The sequence below is a fragment of the Denticeps clupeoides genome, chromosome 5, assembly GCF_900700375.1.
Source record: "Denticeps clupeoides chromosome 5, fDenClu1.1, whole genome shotgun sequence".
Taxonomy (NCBI): Eukaryota; Metazoa; Chordata; class Actinopteri; order Clupeiformes; family Denticipitidae; genus Denticeps; species Denticeps clupeoides.
The window spans coordinates 25,925,702-25,945,068 of NC_041711.1; the positions used below are offsets into that span (position 1 = coordinate 25,925,702).

General features: G+C 43.4%; 2 protein-coding genes across 3 annotated transcripts in view; both read left to right on the plus strand.

Annotated features, from left to right (window-relative positions):
- Nucleotides 1–1,285: 1,285 nt before the first annotated feature.
- Nucleotides 1,286–4,375, plus strand: rps19 (ribosomal protein S19). Its single transcript, XM_028981637.1, has 6 exons — nucleotides 1,286–1,357; nucleotides 2,081–2,151; nucleotides 2,273–2,373; nucleotides 2,463–2,646; nucleotides 3,118–3,172; nucleotides 4,318–4,375. The coding sequence occupies exons 2-6, from the start codon at nucleotides 2,081–2,083 to the stop codon at nucleotides 4,342–4,344; spliced, it is 438 nt and encodes a 145-aa protein (XP_028837470.1). The 5' UTR covers nucleotides 1,286–1,357; the 3' UTR covers nucleotides 4,345–4,375.
- Nucleotides 4,376–17,900: 13,525 nt separating this feature from the next.
- bcam (basal cell adhesion molecule (Lutheran blood group)) overlaps nucleotides 17,901–19,367 on the plus strand; it is a 31,471-nt gene continuing 30,004 nt past the window's right edge. The window contains exon 1 of one of the 2 annotated variants that reach the window (XM_028981614.1): nucleotides 17,901–18,192. In XM_028981614.1, the coding sequence (XP_028837447.1) occupies nucleotides 18,126–18,192 (67 nt within the window). In that variant the 5' untranslated portion in view covers nucleotides 17,901–18,125. The remainder of the gene's footprint in view (nucleotides 18,193–19,367) is intronic. The other variant, XM_028981615.1, reaches the window with a different exon arrangement.

A 19,367-nucleotide genomic window follows, 5' to 3' on the forward strand; every position in this document is an offset into this window, starting at 1 on the left:
AGTCATCCCATCACAGTACTCCCACTGTGTACAGCTTGGTTTCCCAACAATTAATTATTGTTTGAAATCATGTAGATTAATCAGAGATTGAGACAGGCAATCGAATACCACACTTCAAAAAGCAAGAAAGAGAGCAAGCCAGAAAGACATTACCTGCTTGGGTCAGAGACTGAGGGGAATGAATTACCGGCCAGATCTCTCCACCTCTCTCGTCCCAACAGTTTGAATAAATCGCTCAGAAACATTTCTACACAGTTCAGTCTGTTTAAACACATCGATACCGGCAATGAGCGGGTTGTGCTACACTTTCCATTAAAGCTGTGCAAAGGGCACCATTCTTGTCAGACAAGTACACACCGTTTCCCTGTGCAAACATGTTAGCAGCAAAGATGATGGATAAAAGGGGGCACGAGAAAGTAAAAAAAAAAAGATAGAGGAAAGGAAGTCCTTATCTAAGCTTCTTCTGTGTACAGATGGTGTTAAAAGGCTATAGATTTTTGTTATAAATTTTTGGTATGGTTTCATGAAAGTCATGGACAAACCTCACTTACAGTACAGGCCAAAAGTTTGGACACACCTTCTCATTCAATGTGTTTTCTTTATTATCATGACCTTTTACATTGGTAGATTCTCCCTGAAGGCATCAAAACTATGAATGAACACATGTGGAGTTTTGTATTTTACAAAAAGTGGAGACCTGACCTCCACAGTCACCGGATCTAAACCCAATTGAGATGGTTTGGGGTGAGCTGGACCGCAGAGTGAAGGCAAAGGGGCCAACAAGTGCTAAACACCTCTGGGAACTCCTTCAAGACTGTTGGAAAACCATTTCAGGTGACGACCTCTTGAAGCTCATCGAGAGAATGCCAAGAGTGTGCAAAGCAGTAATCAGAGCAAAGGGCGGCTATTTTGAAGAAACTAGAATATAAAACATGTTTTCAGTTATTTCACCTTTTTGTTACATTCATACAAACTATGAATGTGTTCATTCATAGTTTTGATGCCTTCAGGGAGAATCTACCAATGTAAATGGTCACGAAAATAAAGAAAACACATTGAATGAGAAGGTGTGTCCAAACTTTTGGCCTGTACTGTAAGTCTCTAAAGTCATTTCAATCCCAAAACCCTTAACCTAAACGTACACCTCTTGTTTATTAAAAGCTATATTTCAGTAAAAAAATATTCTTGAACAATAGTATTCCGAATTGATGTGGTGCTCCCTTCAATGAACATTCACAAGTGTACGACAGTCAGGGACAGAAAATAGGAAGTATCGCGATAACAAACGCGAGTTGCCCTTGTTAACTCGTGTCGGAAACCCCTTCAATCCCTCTTCCTTTTGCTGCCCACAAGCAAGGTAAATGGGACTTTTAGTTCTGGGCGTCTTTGTAGAAAATAGCGTATATTTTCGTAACATCATTCTGTACAAACTGCTGCTGTATGTTTCTAAGGCCTCGCTCTGTAGTCGGGAACGTGATATTCGTTCGTGTGTTATGCAACAACTCGCGAAACGTGTATTATGATTGAGCCCGGTTGAAATAATGGCAGCTCCCATGCTGCGGCCTAAGCGGTGGCTAACTAGCATAGCTCGCAACGTCGGAAATCATTATACAGTCTTCTTTTAGTATAGAGGATTACATTTTAACGAAGCACTCTTTCTGATCGCCGCAGTTATGTTTGCTGGACCGTGGTCAGTAAAGCAACATTTAATCTAGATACTTCGCGAAGCGGCGTGTGTCTTGACCATGTGAGACGTCTAGCGTGTACCTGCCTACCGAGGTTTCCAGAGGATGCGAACGTTCGTGATAATTATCAGGTTTTTTGAGGATTTAGACGTTGCTTGCTTGGAATGGTCACGTAACAGGCAAATTATACAATAGCTATTTCAGCTAGTTTCCAAAGCGGGTCTTCTTAGCCGGCTAGCCGTTAGCCATTATACGTTAAGGCTGCAAAATCAGCATTAACAGTTGCAGTGATCGCTTACTTGTAAACTCGATCCGTTCATTCAATGCAAGATGCTTAATGAAATGCTTGTTTGTACTGCAAGGGCGGTTGAACAGTCCACTTTTCCCTCCCCTAGATGCCCGGTGTCACAGTGAAAGACGTTAACCAGCAGGAGTTTGTCCGTGCACTGGCAGCCTTCCTCAAAAAGTGAGCTTTTTTTACGTACTGAACATTCGGATGCAGGCTTATATGAAGCATTGTTTGCTATGGATTGTGTACTTACTATGGCCATCTTAAACAAAAAAATATATATATTTGTCTCCCCCAGGTCTGGGAAGCTGAAGGTACCTGACTGGGTGGACATTGTCAAGCTTGCTCGGTTTAAGGAGCTGGCCCCTTGCGATGACAACTGGTTTTACATCAGAGCTGGTAAGTCAGTTTTTTTTTTTTTTTTTTGGTTATTTTTTTATTATTGCTTTAAATGTTACAAATTAAATGGTCCAACTCCTTGCCTCCAGCCTCCACAGTTCGCCACCTTTACCTGCGTGGTGGTGTTGGTGTGGGCTCCATGACCAAAATCTATGGTGGGCGCAAGAGGAATGGTGTGTGCCCTGCCCACTTCAGCGTTGGCTCCAAGAACGTGGCTCGTAAAGTGCTGCAGGCACTGGAGGCTCTCAAGATGGTGGAGAAGGACCCTAATGGGTCTGTATCTTCATTTTAAAATGGGTTTATTTGGGGTGGGGCGTTATCATAGCAGATTACTGGAGTGGAACCACTTCATTCTCCTTACCTTTCAATACACATCTGGATGTTACAAAAAAAGTTGCTGCTTGAGCTGCACCATTGGCATGTAGCAATAATGTCTAGTAGAGGATGTCTTGAAGGTGTTGTGTACTGACTGTGGATTGACTGAATTCAGTGTTTTATCTGATTAAGAGGTGATCCTTGTATTTACAAATTTGGCTATATCAAAATGGACAGTATTAATTTTTTCTAGATGTGATTGTAAAAGTTCTACTGCTGTGGTTCTGTGTTCCAGAGGCTGGCTTCCATTTTGCATAAAATCTGATCATACTTTTTTTTTTTTTTTTTTTTTTCCCTCTTTCCCCTCCCCTCTTCTTCTTCTATCTCTCCTCCCTCCTCCTTTCTCTCGCTCTCTCTCTCTGGTCTCAGTGGTCGTAGACTGACCTCCCAGGGCACCAGGGATCTGGACAGAATTGCTGGCCAGGTGAGAGAATCCATACATTTATAATTTGTGACTCTTGTTTATGAACAAGGGTGGTAGTAGCCTAGTGGGTAACACACTCGCCTATGAGCCAGAAGACCCGGGTTCGAATCTCACTTACTACCATTGTGTCCCTGAGCAAGATACTTAACCCTAAACTCATAACATTTTACATAGTTATGAGTACCCTGTTCATATGTGAAAGTGAAGTGATTGTCACACGTGATACACAGCAGCACAGCACACAGTGAAATTTGTCCCCTGCATTTAACCCATCACCCTGAGTGGCACCTCAGTGGTACCTTGGCAGATCGGGATTCGAACCAGCAACCTTCTGATTATGGGGCCGCTTCCTTAACCACTGCCCCTGAGTTTGTCTCTTAAGGGGAACTCTCTTACAACCACAGAAAACGTTTGTTATACATGATTATAATGTTTGGTAATTTCTAAGAATGAGTTGTTAAGTAACAATATTTACATTTGGTGTAGATTACATGTAGTTCTGAGTGACCTACTTATAATATAATGTTCTGTTCGGTCCATGCTGTATCTAAATGTGAACCGGATTTTAATTACTTTTGAATGATTCTGCATCTGGCTGCTTGTTCATAGTGATCATTTAAGGAATATCAACTTAGGAAAATTCATGTCAAATGGGAAGTTCCTCAGAAGTTAGATCAGTTGAGCGTTCCATTTTTTTGGCATCACTTGTGTGTGGGAGAAATGGTCTGCACTCTGTGCATAGTGTGAAAGACTGAACCATGGCGTTCACCCCCAAACAAAGTTTTCGGCAGGCTTTCCAGCCCCCTTTGGCATGATCCGAGGGTGGAGGGAATAAACAAGCTGATTGAATTTCATGCTTGCTGATCTGCCATATGCTCTTGTTTTATTTGGTTTGATCACTGTAATGAGCTGAATTTAGATGAGCTAACCTTATTTTTCTTTTATTGTTACTGGTGCCCAGCATTTACTCTGTGAAACTGTCTTCTTAAAATTCCCATCTTATTATTGTATTTTAATACAATAATTTGGTTGACAAAGATAAGATGCAGTGTAAAATTTTTGTGAACTGCACAATTGTTCATTTTAACTGCTGCCAGGCTTAACTAACATTTTTCTTTTTTTTTTTTTTCCCCCCCCCCCATCAGGTTGCTGCTGCAAGCAAGAAGTCTTGAAATGTAAAATAAAAGTTTTTTGAGATGTTAAGTGTTTGTCTTGTTTCAAAAATCCAGTACTGAATTCAGACTTTCATATGGATATTGCCTAATCTTTCCCACCATGGTTTTTGTTAGATTTCTCTTTTCTTATAGCACCTCCCTGTTGCTTTTCTATGCGAAGGGGGAGGAACTAATTTCAGGAAGTTATAAGTGTAAGTAGTAAAACAATTTTATTTTTGTTTCAATGGGCTTAACCACTACAGATGACACCCCTCATACTTAGATTTTCTCTGGACCCAATGAAAAACTCTCTAGAAAACTAAAATGGAGGAAAGTGAATGAATAGCAAGGAGTAATTCCGAGAAGATACACAATGGAATGCATTGGACATTGCTACAGTATTACAGATAACACTGTGGTACCAAGAGTCAATTATTTCTAAGATTGTATCTGGGGTCTTGGTAGGGCCTGCACTCCATGTGCACATCTGCATCTCTGGTGGTCTCATCATTTGACACTGGAGCTGGTCTGGGTTCTTAATTTAGTGCTTTTGGAGAGAAGAAACAGGCCAAATGTGTGGTTTTGATGGTGGATTATCCAGGGTGGGTGAGGCATCCACTAACTCCGCCTCTGTGCAAGGAGGAACAGGAGGAGCACTACCAGAACCCTGCAAAATTACCTTCAGCAGGCCACAAATGTGCATGTGTCTGCTCAAACAGTCAGAAACAGACTCCACGAGGGCCAAACATCCACAAGTGGGGGTTGTGCTAACAGCCCAACACTGCAGCACGTTTGGCATTTGCCAGAGAACACAAAGATTGTCAAATTCACCTCATCAGGAGCAATAGGGAGGTCATACAGGCCACATACACAGCCTTATTTGATGTGTTTTAAGGAAAATGTCTGGCGTTGCTGACACAAGCAACTCTGTTGTCGGCATAGCAGTGAAAGTTAATACAGAGATTAACGCTCCGCTCACCAAACTTCACAATGCAGTCGAGCAAATACTCTAAAACCCAGACCACTCTGGAAATGTGATTTGTCATTCCAGAGGACACTGCTCCACACTCCACTGGCGGTTTGCTTTACACCCGTTGAATGTCCCATCACTGAAAAATGTTTGTAGAAGCAGTGCATGCCTAGATGTTTTTATTTTATACAACTGTTGCCATAGATGCGACTGAAACTGTTGAATTTAATGATTGAGGGGTGTCTGAGTACTTCTGCCCCCCAGTCAGTAGAGACGCTACCTCTGAACTCTCACATCAGCAAGGCCAAGCATAAGATGGAGAGGTGTAAAGCACACCCCCACTAGACTGGATGAGTTCTTTGGAGGGGTTAATCACGCTTCTCTATTTGGGAGTCTGGGGTATGTGCCTGACTGCTGAACTAGACTGGTCCACACAGAGACTTGAATGGGCACAAATTCCTACAAAAGTACTCCAAAATCTTGTTGAAAACCTATCAAGAAGAGTGAAAGCTGTTATATCTGCAAAGGGGGTACCAACTTCACATTAAAGTATGCATTTGTATGCAGTGTCAGTGCGAAGTCCCTGTTAGTGTGATGGTCAGGCACCCCAATAATTTGGTCCATATAGTGTATTTATTTAATTAGTGCTGTGGACTTGAGAGTGACCCTGCACTCCAAGACAAACCAAGGTTAGGAAAGCATTATTAGAACTGACAGGACCTTGTGGGATGTGATTAGAATAATGCTGGCCTAGAGAGAACGTTCAGGGTTGCTTTGTAATCATAGCTGACAAAGTTGCTCACTGAGACAGGTGTGATCAGGCCAGGCTTGCGCTGTGTACCTTAGCTGCAAGCCTGTGAAGCTTCTAATGATCTGGCCTATAACCTTAGCAAGCACTTACCCAGTCACATAGCGTGGTATGAAAAGCTCTTGGTCAGCAGGAGAGAGCTGAAAAATGTCTCCACCACAGCACTGGACCTTGTAGTGCAAATTTTACACCATTCCAGAACTGCCCACTAAGCATTTGGGGTTATGCATTATTTGTCTGACCATCATTGATTTTCATTGACTCCACAAAGTTTATGAGGGTAGTGGTGTCATGCTTAAGCCCTCACCAGCTTGTGGTGTGGTAGTAGCCTAGTGGGTGACACGCTCGCCTATGAACCAGAAGACCCAGGTTCAAACCCCACTTACTACCATTGTGTCCCTGAGCAAGACACTTAACCCCGAGTGTCTCCAGGGTGACTGTCCCTGTCACTACTGATTGTAAGTGGCTCTGGATAAGGGCGTCTGATAAATGCTGTAAATGTAAATATACCTCGTCCAAGCATTCTTACACACGGCAATGCAACACCAAGTCCTGTGTGAACAGCAGGAGGAGACAAAGATCCATCTCTGAATTTCAGCCATGACGGCCAAAGGAACACACTGTGGCAAAAACCAATAAATACCTCATATATGCAGATTTTTCACGATGAGTACCACCTCTGAGAGAAAGATCTCTCCTGCATTAAAATACAGTAGCGTGTAAATACAGTATTTACACATAAAAAAAGTAGTTTTAGTCCACATATGAATATTATTTATTATTGACTGAGTATTATGAACATTGTTTATTATTAGTCAAAGATGCAGCACATGAGGATTTTAACTGTCCAACATTGAGAATATTAAGAATAATATCTTAAAATAATGTAAATACAGTGTTAGAGCTTCCTGGCTTTCCCTATGAGGTAGCCCATCTTCCTCAGTTTGAAAACCCTGTAGATATTTAGTATTTATAAAAATGATTAATCTGGAGACCTTTACTGTAGAATACAAATTGCATAGTTTAACTGGACCTTAACATGTTTCAACATAAATGTCATCAGTTCAACTTCGAAAAACAGATGCATGGCCTTGCTGCCTGTGTATAATTTGGAGTGCCGCCGGCAGCCGCTCCATCTGTACGTGACTGTCGATGTTTGTGCTTTCGCTCCTCTGTTTGCATCTCTCCATGTGTATTGTGCTGATCTCTGCGAACAAAGCTCCATGTGTTTGCCCATCTCTCGCCCACAGTCTGACTGAATGCGACTTTGTGTTCACAGTCACCGATTCACTGGCGCTTTTTATTTACAAGTGAGAATGAACACACGTCTCGCTTTTTTCCCCTCAAATAGCAGTAGCCATTACTCATCGTGCATTCTTACTCATGTTCCATATTGATCTTCATCTTCTAATCTGAATCATCACAGTCTATTGTTCTCTGTGTTCTCTGATTGTGTGAGCGTGTGTGTGGAGGGTCTGGAAGACCAGCTGGTCTGGAACACCTGAACTCCTCCTTTAACTCCTGCCCCCTGTACTCTTTCTCTCGGCCTGTAATTTGGAGGAGAGGGAGAAAGATAAACACGTGCTTGCTGGAAGAGAGGGCAGAGGTATGTGTGGTATGTCCACACTTGTTTGTTCACTTGCCACTGTTGGGCCGCGCCGAGCTCCTTCTGCCCGATAGTCACGGCTTCATTGTGTTTGGCCTTGAACGGAATGAACCTCCGATATTCCCAAAACCACCACATTGACATTCAGAGCTGCTGCCGGTCTGTCTGCTTAGCTCATTCGATGGCTCGTAGGTGGGTGCTGCAAGCTAAATTAGCCAATTAGAGCAATTAAAACATCCCTTCGCTGGTCGGTGCCAGTGTGACGTCTCAGCAGCGAGGAGAGAATCAAGCTTCTGTTTTGTGTAAGTCTGCTATGTCAACTGATAATGGAATCCTTCATCCTGGGAGACGGTGATCTGAAGGAGCCCAATTAAAATAGCCTCACTATCAGAGACGCTCCCAGAGGCTGACCAGGCCCTCAGAGGGGAGAGCAGAGTTTCCCACCTTACTTGTGTCAAGGCCACCGAGCCTGACCTGACAAGCCAGCGACAAAGTCCCATTCCTTGGATAAGATCTGCCCTTCCTGCCCGAGGAACACAAAGCTGTCCTGTAAACACTGCTGCTGCTGCTTTTAAAGCCGCTGTTTTTCCAGAACGTCCTCAGTGTTTCTGTGTCGCACGAAAAAAAGAGAAACATTGCAAACGTGGTAAATATTTCCATTCTTGGTCCACCCAGTCCGATGTGAAGCCGATTCTGCCACTCGCTGAACTCAGAGGAGTGCATTGTTCTTCTGCCGGGGTGCTTGAATGCAGAGAGGAGAAAATGATATCATGCAATGTTACAAAAAAAAAAATATATATATATATATATAATTAGTGTGTGAAACTGTGCGGTCTGAGCCTGTCTCATGGCTTCAAGGCTAAAGCTCCCTGCTTTTTGTGAGATGTCCTCCTAATCTGTCTGCCAGGGTCTGTTTGGGCTTTGGGCAGATGGAGTTAAGTCCCTGTGCCTGTGTGTGCATGTGTGTGTCGCTGCAGCCACAACGTCTCCAAGGGTGTGCGTCTGTATGTGTGTGTGTGTGTGCATGCATTGGCATACCCTGCCCTCCCACAACCCTGCACCTGTCACAAGAGGGGCAAGGGAGTGTACTCAACAGATGCAGCACATACAGCCTGGCAGTGTGTCTCTCCTTATGTGTTTGTGAAAGAGCAGATGCTCTTTCTCTGTGTGGCTCACGCATGCAGTTGTTCTGGACAGGCTGACAATGCAGTGAAGTTACACCCGTCTTTCACCTCCTGACACTGTGTTCAGTACCCACTCTTGTCACAGACAAACTGGCTCACATATTTCCAGTGGTGTTTTTACACAAGTCCTAGAATTCTGAAACTGCCCGATTGAACAAATGAGCCAACAGCATGATGCTTGATTTTTTTATTTAGAAAGGAAAGATATGCAATATAATATATATTTTGCATTATGGGAAGTAACAATGAATTTGAAGTAATTTGTTTAAATCAATTAAATGTGACTGGGCCTGTGACTGGGCACCCTGTTTTATATAGCAGTCTATGATGGTACAGGGGGATGTACCAAGCAAGATGTCTTTTCCCACCTGCTCACTGAAACCACCCATGCAAAAATTCTAATGATGACTGCAGGCTGCGCTACTGAAGTTCTGCTCATGACAAATAACCGCAAAGAGACAAAGGCCTGGGGGGTTTATGTAAAACTAAGAGTAAACTTAACAGCATCTTTATTTACTCTTGGTGCTGCTTTTATCACTCGCTTTCTGACTACTCATTATAACCTTGTCATTCATGCACATCATAAACATAAAATACATGCTGGAGTCGTACAGCAGTGGTGTCTCATTGTGCCTCAGGTCGAAGACAGCCCTACCTGCCTGGACTCAGAAAACGGCCCCATGCTGGTGAGGCAGTGGGGATGGGGTGTAATTTAAATGCAGCTTTCAAAAGGGCGGAATATCATTCCATATCATTCCAAACATCCCACAGAGGAAGTCTTTTTCACAAAGATTTTTGTGTTGAATGAATGCAGATTAGTAGAACAGTTAATTAATGTTATTAAATTAATAAATTAAGGGGAAGTGGTGGCCTAGTGTCTAAGGAAGCAGCCCTGTAATTAGAAGGTTGCTGGTTCAAATCCCGATCCGGCAAGGTGCCGTCTCCATGACGCCTGTCATGGCTGCCCACTGCTCACCAAGGGTGTCGGTTAAAAGCAGAGGACACATTTCGTTGTGTCACTGTGTGCTGTGCTGCAGTGTTTCACAATGACAATCACTCACTTAAATCACATTTTCATAATTATCTGCTCATAATTTTAATTTCTAAATTAGGAAAACTTTTCAATTGCATGTTCCTTCAGATAAAAGTGAAGAAAAGGTAATAAAGTATAAGGCCAATACCTGGTGTTCTGGTCTGCACATGCATTTAGTTGGTCTGGGGTCCTGTCTGTCTCTCCTCTGGATAACATTTCCTTTTAACATATTATTACAAAAAACATATTTTTTCCCTTTTGTTCTTATGCAAATCTGCAATATATATATATATGTCATGAAGTTTGTTATTTCAGTGCTTATTAAATAATAACTCATTTATTGATATGGTTTCAGATATATAAATAATGCATAAACCACCCGTTCACTAGTACTCCACCAAATCAAAGCAGAAGTCATTACCCTGCTGTGTGGGATGTTGCAGCCATGACACTGTAACCCGACAGACAGAGGCGTTTAATGTGATGCGATAGCCCGGAGCTGTAGTGAACGCGGTGATGGAGAAGGTCAGCCATCTCGGCCATATGATATATGAATCGCCGCTCTATTTTTTTTATTTTTTTCTCTTTTCATGTCGCAGCTGCGCCTTATCCTGGGCTCCTGTGTTCCTGCTCAGCCATAAAGCACACACAGAATCTCATGAATATCAATGAAAATGTCATACCCAGCAGTCACTAGTCAGAGCTGCAATTTTTTGTGCTTGTGTGTAGAGGATCTTTTTTTTTATATTGGCCACAGTCCTCTGTTCCATGCTGATAGACGGTCACAGTCTCATTCCTTTGGTTCAAGTTGTAAATGGAGTGCTGGGCGGGTTTAATCACATGAAACGTGTTGGAGCAATTAGAGCAGCACACCATGTCAGCGTGTCACAGTGTGTGTGCTCTGTGACTGTGTGTGTGCGCGCCTGCATGATTAAGTAAGCATGAGTCCGAGGAAACACGACAAACACTTGATTTATTCTTTGTGAGTGGGCGTACACTGGAGTGAGATTTATGTTGCATTTCATTTCCATGTGACCTTTGTTAAAACTGTGCACCAGACCAAGATCACAGCCCATGGTGAAACCAGACAGGGCTGCTGGTCAGCCTCAGAGTGATTTCATCCTTCATCATGTTCCTCACGAACAAATTGCGATGCTTCTGAGTTATGCATTTCTAAATGAGTCACTTTAGATTCCAGTTATGGTGTGTAAATCATTTCACGTTTTTAAAAAAAGTGCTGATTTTCTGTCAAAAGTCTTTTTCACAAATAATCATCAGAGAACCTGGTCTTTTTCACTGTGTTGAGGCACACAACATAAATGGATGTATTGATTTTTGGTGAGATGGGGTATGTGGGAACAGAATGCAGGAGACAGGGCATGATACAAATAGCAAGTAACCGTGGTCACTAATTATGTTTATGGCTAGAGTGGTCATGAGCAACCAATTTTTTGTCCTTGAATTTGTCCTCGAGGGTAAAGTCTGTGCAGTCTGACCAATTTGAACATATGTGTTTACATATGCATCCTTCCCAGGTGATGGGAGGACTTGGGCACAATTATGCCAAACACCAGGACAGATGATTATTACATGATTTCCTTCTAGAAAAACTGTTCTGATACTTTTCCCAAAACTTTTCTGCTGCATCAAACACATCAAACCCTGAGTCAGGCAACATTGGAATCATTATTAAAGATATGGCCCTAGCTTGTACATTTAAAATAATGACGTTCGATATCAACGTGCATCCATTCCATTACTCTGCGCAGCGGCACTGGCTGAGCAAACCGAAGTGATGAGTTACCAACACTAATGGTGCCATTTAGCCTGATAAATGGAATCCACACTTGTGAAAATCTCTTATGTTAATGGAAAACTGAAAGACTTTTGTTGCGTGTCTGCTTCAAAAATCAGGGTGCACTCCTGCATGCGGCTGATGAACACTGATGTGTTTCTAAAACCTACTTTACCTCTTCATGCACATTTATTTCCTGTTCCATATGAATTTATATGCACATTATGGATGATTTGCCGTCATTACATCACGATCAGTTGTATGAATGCTTGCTATGTACACAATTTTGCTCTGTATTCACTTGCTCTGTGTCCCCCAGCCTCTGGGCACGTGTCACTGTTCCTGCTCTATAGTGGCGGCTGTGGACGCAGCGCGTGCTGCCGCTGCGTAATCTGCACTGTCTCCCTTCCATTTCCATTTCAATCCCTTATTCACAGCTGGAGTCAAAGAGCTTTGCATGCAGATGAAGAGTGAAAAGCAGAAATGCAAACAGACAGGAGGAGGGGCATAATGGGAGGAGGAGGGGATACGGGGGATAAGTTGGAACGGTGCGAGAGGCGAAGAAAGACTGGGGACTTCTCCAAACCACTTGACAAACCCACAGTCAGAATCCACTCGGCCAATCAGGGAAGATCAATCGTTCACGTTGTTTCCTGTAACAATGATGAGAGGCTGGCCATGCTCTGTCATCAGAGAGCAACCAATCTGAGGTCATCAGTGAGCGACCTTCTGACAAGAAGTGCTGAAGCTACCGATGATATCAGTCTCATGGTGTTTAGAGGAAGAAGGCGTGAGTCAGTGCTTCAGCGTGTGTGTGGGTGACCCACACACGCTCCCTTTGTTTGAGGTCCAAGGGGCTACCAATGTCCCCTGCACTTCGCTGGAGCAAAATGACATTCTGAAGTCCCCCCAAAACCACAGACGCAGTGACAAACGCTCGGATTGCAGACAGCGCATGTGGCCAGCCATGCCATCTGCTGCGAATCAATTAGGAGGCATATTGATTTACTTTCACATTGAGGAAATCATTTAAGGCTCTTTGGGTTTTATGGTTGAGGAATGTCCAGAAAAGAAAATCACCAGAAAAGAAGAATAATCTTCCTGTTTGGGAGTTTTAAATGCGAGGAATGTATCAGGCGAAGGCTTGTTGAAATTGGGTGATGCCACGTGGGTGTTCCATCACCCGGCTGTGCTAACGCTGAAGAACGACCTTCCCAACCTGCCAACTCACTCTTGGCAGCACTGCCAGGGGCACTACATCACACAGCGAGCAGCCCCAGAATGCTTAGCGCAGGACTTTCTCTAGCCTGAGCAACCCCCCCCCCCCTCCCCACTGCTCCCCTGTCACTGCTGCACCTCCCTCGATATGCAGTCATTGTGGGTTTAATCATATAATTGAACCTATTATGAGTAATAGAGGGAGGGGGCGGGGTGTACACATTTCCTGAACCATGGCACTGACGCATCAGAGAAAGAAAGACGGTACAGTACAGTACAGTGCAGTGCAGAGAGACCGGGGTTTGGGGTGTAAAAGGTGAAATGGGCTGCAGGATTCACCCGTAGGTCACAAGATCAATAAGGAGCAGAAAATGGGGGGCTCCGTCTGGCTGCGCATCTCGAGACTGAGGCGGGCTGCTCTCAGGGGAGGGGACATCAATGGACTTATGGAAGGGTACCAACCTCACTGTGCGCGCACGCATGCACACACACACACACACACAGATGGGGCCCACCACACAGACACACACACACAGGTGGACAAACACTAGGACAACTGTGTTAAGGACAGAAAATGCCATACTGGCAGGGAACGTACACAAAGAAATTCCTAGTGGACACCTAACAGTTTTGTTATTTATTATAATGGATGTGCAGGATATAATGTATCATTGTGCACCTGGCAACCCACATACCCAATGTCTCACATGTCAACATTTTCTGGCATATGGTCAGAAAGATAATGTGTTGTATAATATCCGAACATAACAAACCGCCCATTTTCCCGGAGAGCCGACATCTTGCTATGCTGGGTATACCGTGTAAAAAGAAAAGCAGCTATGGTCTGTACACTTTTCTGGATTAATGTTATTGCTGAACATTTTTTATAGACCCCACGAGCAGCAGGGGAGGCAAAAAAGTGTTGATTAGCACAGGGAGAAAAACTGTCTGTAACTCATGCCATATGGGGGGCTCGACTGGAGAGTAGATTCTGGAGGTAAAAAAGATTAGAATTAGTCTTCCACAGAGGGGGACAGATATTTACATTCTCCGAAAAAATGGCTAGTAGGTTGACTGAATTTATTGCCACTCCTGCTCAGGGTAAAACCCTTTTTATATACATGTTATGTAACACTGTTCTCTATTTTATACACTTGTTAAAGTGCATGCATGTTGGTATGTACCAGATAAAAATAGTTTATTAAAAAGAACTTTTTAAAATCCTTTATTATTTCATGGTCATATAAAGTGCCAGCTTAAATTGAAATGTCACTGTCTGTGACCTATGACCTGAGAATGCTTGGCCACAAGCAATCACAAAAAACATTGTCCTATAGCACATGCTCTCTAATGTAGAATACAGTGCCAATCCTGGCTGGTCAGGATCAGTGGTAAGAAGTAGGAAATGTCACTATGCCATGACTGGTCTTTTCATATGAGATAAATTTACTGAAAGAATTTACAGTTAGACGATGAAACAAACAGAGAAATGGCTCCTCGTTGTCAAAATGAGAACAAAATACTGTCCCATATGTTTCATAAAATCCACATGGGATTTCTGTATGACCACTATAAAAATCGTATGATCTGTACACACCCTTAGAGTGCCACCAATAAATTATGTATGAATAAATGCTTTACATGATGTACGGTTCTGTACATTTCTGTTTCTGGGGATAACTGTGGTCTAAAATGATTTCAGATTGGCACTGCTAGATGTTTTTAGGTGTTTTTTCATTGATATTGAGCAGAAACTGCAAGAATATGTCACCATCAAATTGCATCTAACTGTATAACTGTATTCTGTAAGCCCATATCTCTTTGTGCAAAGCACATTTTCAAGTGAGTTTGGTGGCGAAAGGCTAAGCAATTTGTGTGATGACTTTTATGATTTGTTTGGTTTATTGTCAGTACATCAGTATACACAGTATACCGTGTATTGAAATAATGTTTCACACAGACCCCCATAGTGCAATCATAAAAGAAAAAAAAATTTATATACACACTAAACTATACTAAAACTAAAACTTAAATGCTGTACAGATCTCTATAAGAGAAAAGTAAAACTTTTCTGTACAATGAACAGGACAAACAGGACATAACTGGACAGCATCATGTAGGATGCTTATAAGTGGATATGTTGGATATTTCAAACAGGACACAAGACAGACATGTGCAAAAAGAGCAGAGATGTGCAAAATTTTATTGTTTTTGAGTTTATCAAGAGACAATGAGACAATGTTTATTAATGACAATTACTTAAAGATAGCAGTGAAGGATTGTGGTGAAATTGCAACGTTCACTGGGGTTGACAGTAATTGTGACACTGAAAAATCATGGAGGGACTATTTAACAAAAGTGTCATGTTTATGGTTAAGAAATTGCGAAAATCATTGTTTTAATGGTATTTTCAATATGTTTGTCATAGCTTTTGAGCATGTGGGCCACAGAAACAAATAGCAATATTTAAGATGCAGCCATATATACCCATAGAATTGTATTCCATTGCCCTTTATAATGCCTACTGCACCTTTTTTCTATGTTCACATGCTTCCGTTTCTACCCATCTACAAAGTAATTGAAAATGAATAGAGATGTTGGGGGGGGTAATATATTTGAATAAAAAACATTAGAATGAGTCGTTTTCGATCTCTCTGTCGGGGATGACAGGGCTAAAGTGATTTTCCATTACTGTGTGCCAGGGCCATGGAGTGGGGGAGGAGGGGGTGAGCGGAAAAAAGAAAATAATAATTACAGGAATGCCTCTTCTGATGAGGCTGATGAAAGCAAAAGCGGGGAAATCGTCAGGGAAAAAGGCCTTTCAAACCAAATCTGCTGTGGTGAAGAATGACAGCCGCAATATTGGGATGGACGAGTGCAATGGCAGTGCTCTTGTATTTCTTTATTTTTCATCTCTGTCTCTGTTTTTCTCCCCCTCCCTTGGTCTCCAGCAGTCCTTTCAGCTTTTCTGTCTGCCTCTCTCTCGCCTGTACAAGACTCTCCCTTGGGTCGCATGGAAACTACTCCATGTCCGGATGCGAGGACACCCTGCCCCTCTGATCTCCCCTTTTCATCATATTTTCACCATATTTTCCCATCTTTTCAAACGCGCAGACTAGGGTGGAGGCCCAATACACAGCAAACTGATTTGTGCTGCATGAGCCATTCTACAAGCAGCGTATCTCCCCCTATCTCACGCACTGTTTAGCTACTATTTCCAATAGCTTTTATCTGCCCGCTTTAATCAATACCCCCGATTGGGAGTACGACTGATACTGCTGAGTGACGGCTGGCTGATGTTGCTCCTCTCTGCCATCATGGTCCAGGAATAGCAACAGGGTGCGCTAATGCAATGACAGAGCTGCGTATTATGCTGCCTGAGTGAGCCACTGCCAAGCTTTTTGAAAGTACAGAGGAGCATTTCACCGTGCCTCGACCTCAACTGTCCCATCTCACTCGTCCCGTTTCCCCTGCATCAGGTGCCTGTCACGTGCTGCTGATTCAGTACAGCCAGGAATGGTTTGAAATGATAAAGAAATAAAGTTCCCCAGAACCTGGCAGAAGTTGAAGGTGGAGTAACCAGCGGTGTTGGTGGTGGCAGATGGGATTAGCCCGATGGAAACTTGACTGACCCTGTGCAGGGAACCCTGTTATGGTATCCTCTGTACTTAAGGGATTTGTTCAGCACAGCTTCTAAATTGGAAGGGAGCAAAACTACTAGTTCTGACTGGTCACCATCCCATGTAATCAAGTCTTTGTGGCAGGGTGTGTGCTGCTAAAACATTCAGATCACTGCAATTTTTCCTTGGACTTAAAGTCCTAAACTCTGTTGCTGGTTGCTTTTGTAATAGCTCCTAGGATCGTAGGTTAGACTGATTAAATTTGGTAGCTGCGCTGCACTGGGGTTTATAAAATATAAAATTCTTGCTGCATGGAAATTGTGTATAATATAAAGAACTATGTCCTCACTGAAAAAGAAAAATAATATTTTACTACGATATAATATTATACTGAATGCTGTTTTTTTTCATCACTGCTACCACTAAAAATTCATAATCACTATACTATTGTCTTTGTTACTTCTAAGGTTTCTTCATGTCACTGTCACATTGAGCTTACTAAAGACTTTAAGCACTGGACATACAGTACAGGCCAAAAGTTTGGACACACCTTCTCATTCAATGCGTTTTCTTTATTTTCTTGACCATTTACATTGGTAGATTCTCACGGAAGGCATCAAAACTATGAATGAACACATGTGGAGTTTTGTACTTAACAAAAAAAGGTGAAATAACAAAAAACATGTTTTATATTCTAGTTTCTTCAAAATAGCCGCCCTTTGCTCTGATTACTGCTTTGCACACTCTTGGCATTCTCTCGATGAGCTTCAAGAGGTCGTCACCTGAAATGGTTTTCCAACAGTCTTGAAGGAGTTCCCAGAGGTGTTTAGCACTTGTTGGTCCCTTTGCCTTCACTCTGCGGTCCAGCTCACCCCAAACCATCTCGATTGGGTTCAGGTCCGGTGACTGTGGAGGTCAGATCTCCACTTTTTGTTAAGTAGATAACTCCACATGTGTTCATTCATAGTTTTGACGCCTTCAGTGAGAATCTACCAACGTAAATGGTCATGAAAATAACGAAAACACAACGAATGAGAAGGTGTGTCCAAACTTTTGGCCTGTACTGTATGTCATATTACAATTAGACACTTTGAAACAAAAAGTAGTCGCTTATTAACCTTTTCTACAGGTTTTGTACATGTGTTATTATTACTTGACTGATTGATTGATGAAACCCTTTATAACTTGCGTTATAATGTTATAGTTGTGCCCTTCGTTATTGGCACCTTGTAGTAGTGGGCGGGGACAGTGGGCGGTGGGCGGCGCCACCTGCACCGGACATGCAATTAGTCCAGGAGGCTTGGGGAGGGGCGGCTGCTGGGAGGAGGGGGCTGGGTCACCTTTTGTGCAACATATCAGCTAAAGCACCGCGCTGCCTGCCTGCCTGCCACCCGCATCAGATTTCTGCCAGGAAAGAGAGAGAGAGAGAGAGAGAGACCGGGACCGAACGTACACACCAGCCGGACTGCGGCAACTAAACGACACCCCACCCCGGCGAGGAAGAAGCACAGAACAACGCACCTTCCCCGAGAGGAAAAGCTGAAAAGTCCCGAGAAGAAGAAAGTATGGACGGGATGCGCGCCTGGAGCCTCTGTTCGCTGTCGCCCTTTCTGCTGTTTTTGGCACTTCAAGGTAAGACGCTGGCCCTTCATGCCCAGGCTGACCTGAAATAAACCTGCTTCTCATTTTTAAAAAAAAAAAAAAGAAAAAGAAAAGAAAACTCCAGTAGTTTTACGCTGGTTTACGCTCATTTCGTGGATACAATTAGGCGAAAGCGCACCGGTCCGGTACTTGAATTCAGCGAACGCACCTTGTTGTCGGGGAATTTGTTAGGAACTTCGACGCCTGCTTTGCGCTCCGAAGTCGGTGTAGTCGGCCGGTAGAACAGGTGGCAGTAAAAGCTCGCTGTTCGTTGGCGGGGTTAATCTCTTTGTGGTTCGGGGGACCCTCCTGCTCCCCACTTCACTGCGCCTGTGAGGGCGCGGAGCCGCGGGCTGTGGCTTTCATGCGTGTCTCAGGTTTACAAAAAAACTGTCAATATGTACTTTTTTTTTTATTTAGACGCACTGGGTCAGTTTCTCGTAAATTCTATAAACGTTGTGCAATGTAATAAACTTTATTTACATTTACATTTACAGTATTTATCAGACGCCCTTCTCCAGAGCGACTTAACATCAGTAGGGGACAGTCCCCCCCTGGAGCAATTTAGGGTTAAGTGTCTTGCTCAGGGACACAATGGTAGTAAGTGGGATTTGAACCTGGGTCTTCTGGTTCATAGGCGTGTGTGTTACCCACTAGGCTACTACCACCCTTTATGCACCACATTTATGCTTTTTTAAAAAATCTATATACCTGTTCAAGTGCTTCTCTTTTTCTCTCTCATGTCTTCACCCCCTTCGTTTCGTTGTCCCACTCCTCCCTCCCACCGTTCTCCAGCTTCTTCTTCATGTCGGGGTGCTCCCTGCTCCCCCCCTTACCTCTGACGGGCGTGGTCAGGTCCACCTGCGCCCCTCCCTCTCGCACCTCTGCCTTTCAGCCACTTTGAGACCCCGAGCGAGCTCGTGGTTTGAACACTCGAACGCTTTTAGCAGCTACAGCCTGATATTCCTGGCCGGCCGAAGATCCAGCATCCTCTGGTGAGGAGTCTGGTGAATAGTGTAGCCTGGGGGCAGCTGCTCTCCTCCCTCCCCCTTTTCTCCCTCGCTCCCTCGCTGCATAAGTCTCTGGTTGCTTTACTTTTCTCCCCTTTAATCTCCTTTCACCCCAAAATGTCTCTGTTTCTCCCTCATGTCCATGTTGTCTAAGAA

What these genes read in the sequence shown, in the direction of transcription:
- rps19 (XM_028981637.1), top strand. Translation starts at nt 2,081, where the DNA reads ATGCCCGGTGTCACAGTGAAAGACGTTAACCAGCAGGAGTTTGTCCGT. An exon ending in CTGGCAGCCTTCCTCAAAAA is followed by an intron (nt 2,152 to 2,272) that starts GTGAGCTTTTTT and finishes TGTCTCCCCCAG; the next exon opens with GTCTGGGAAGCTGAAGGTAC. An exon ending in CTGGTTTTACATCAGAGCTG is followed by an intron (nt 2,374 to 2,462) that starts GTAAGTCAGTTT and finishes CCTTGCCTCCAG; the next exon opens with CCTCCACAGTTCGCCACCTT.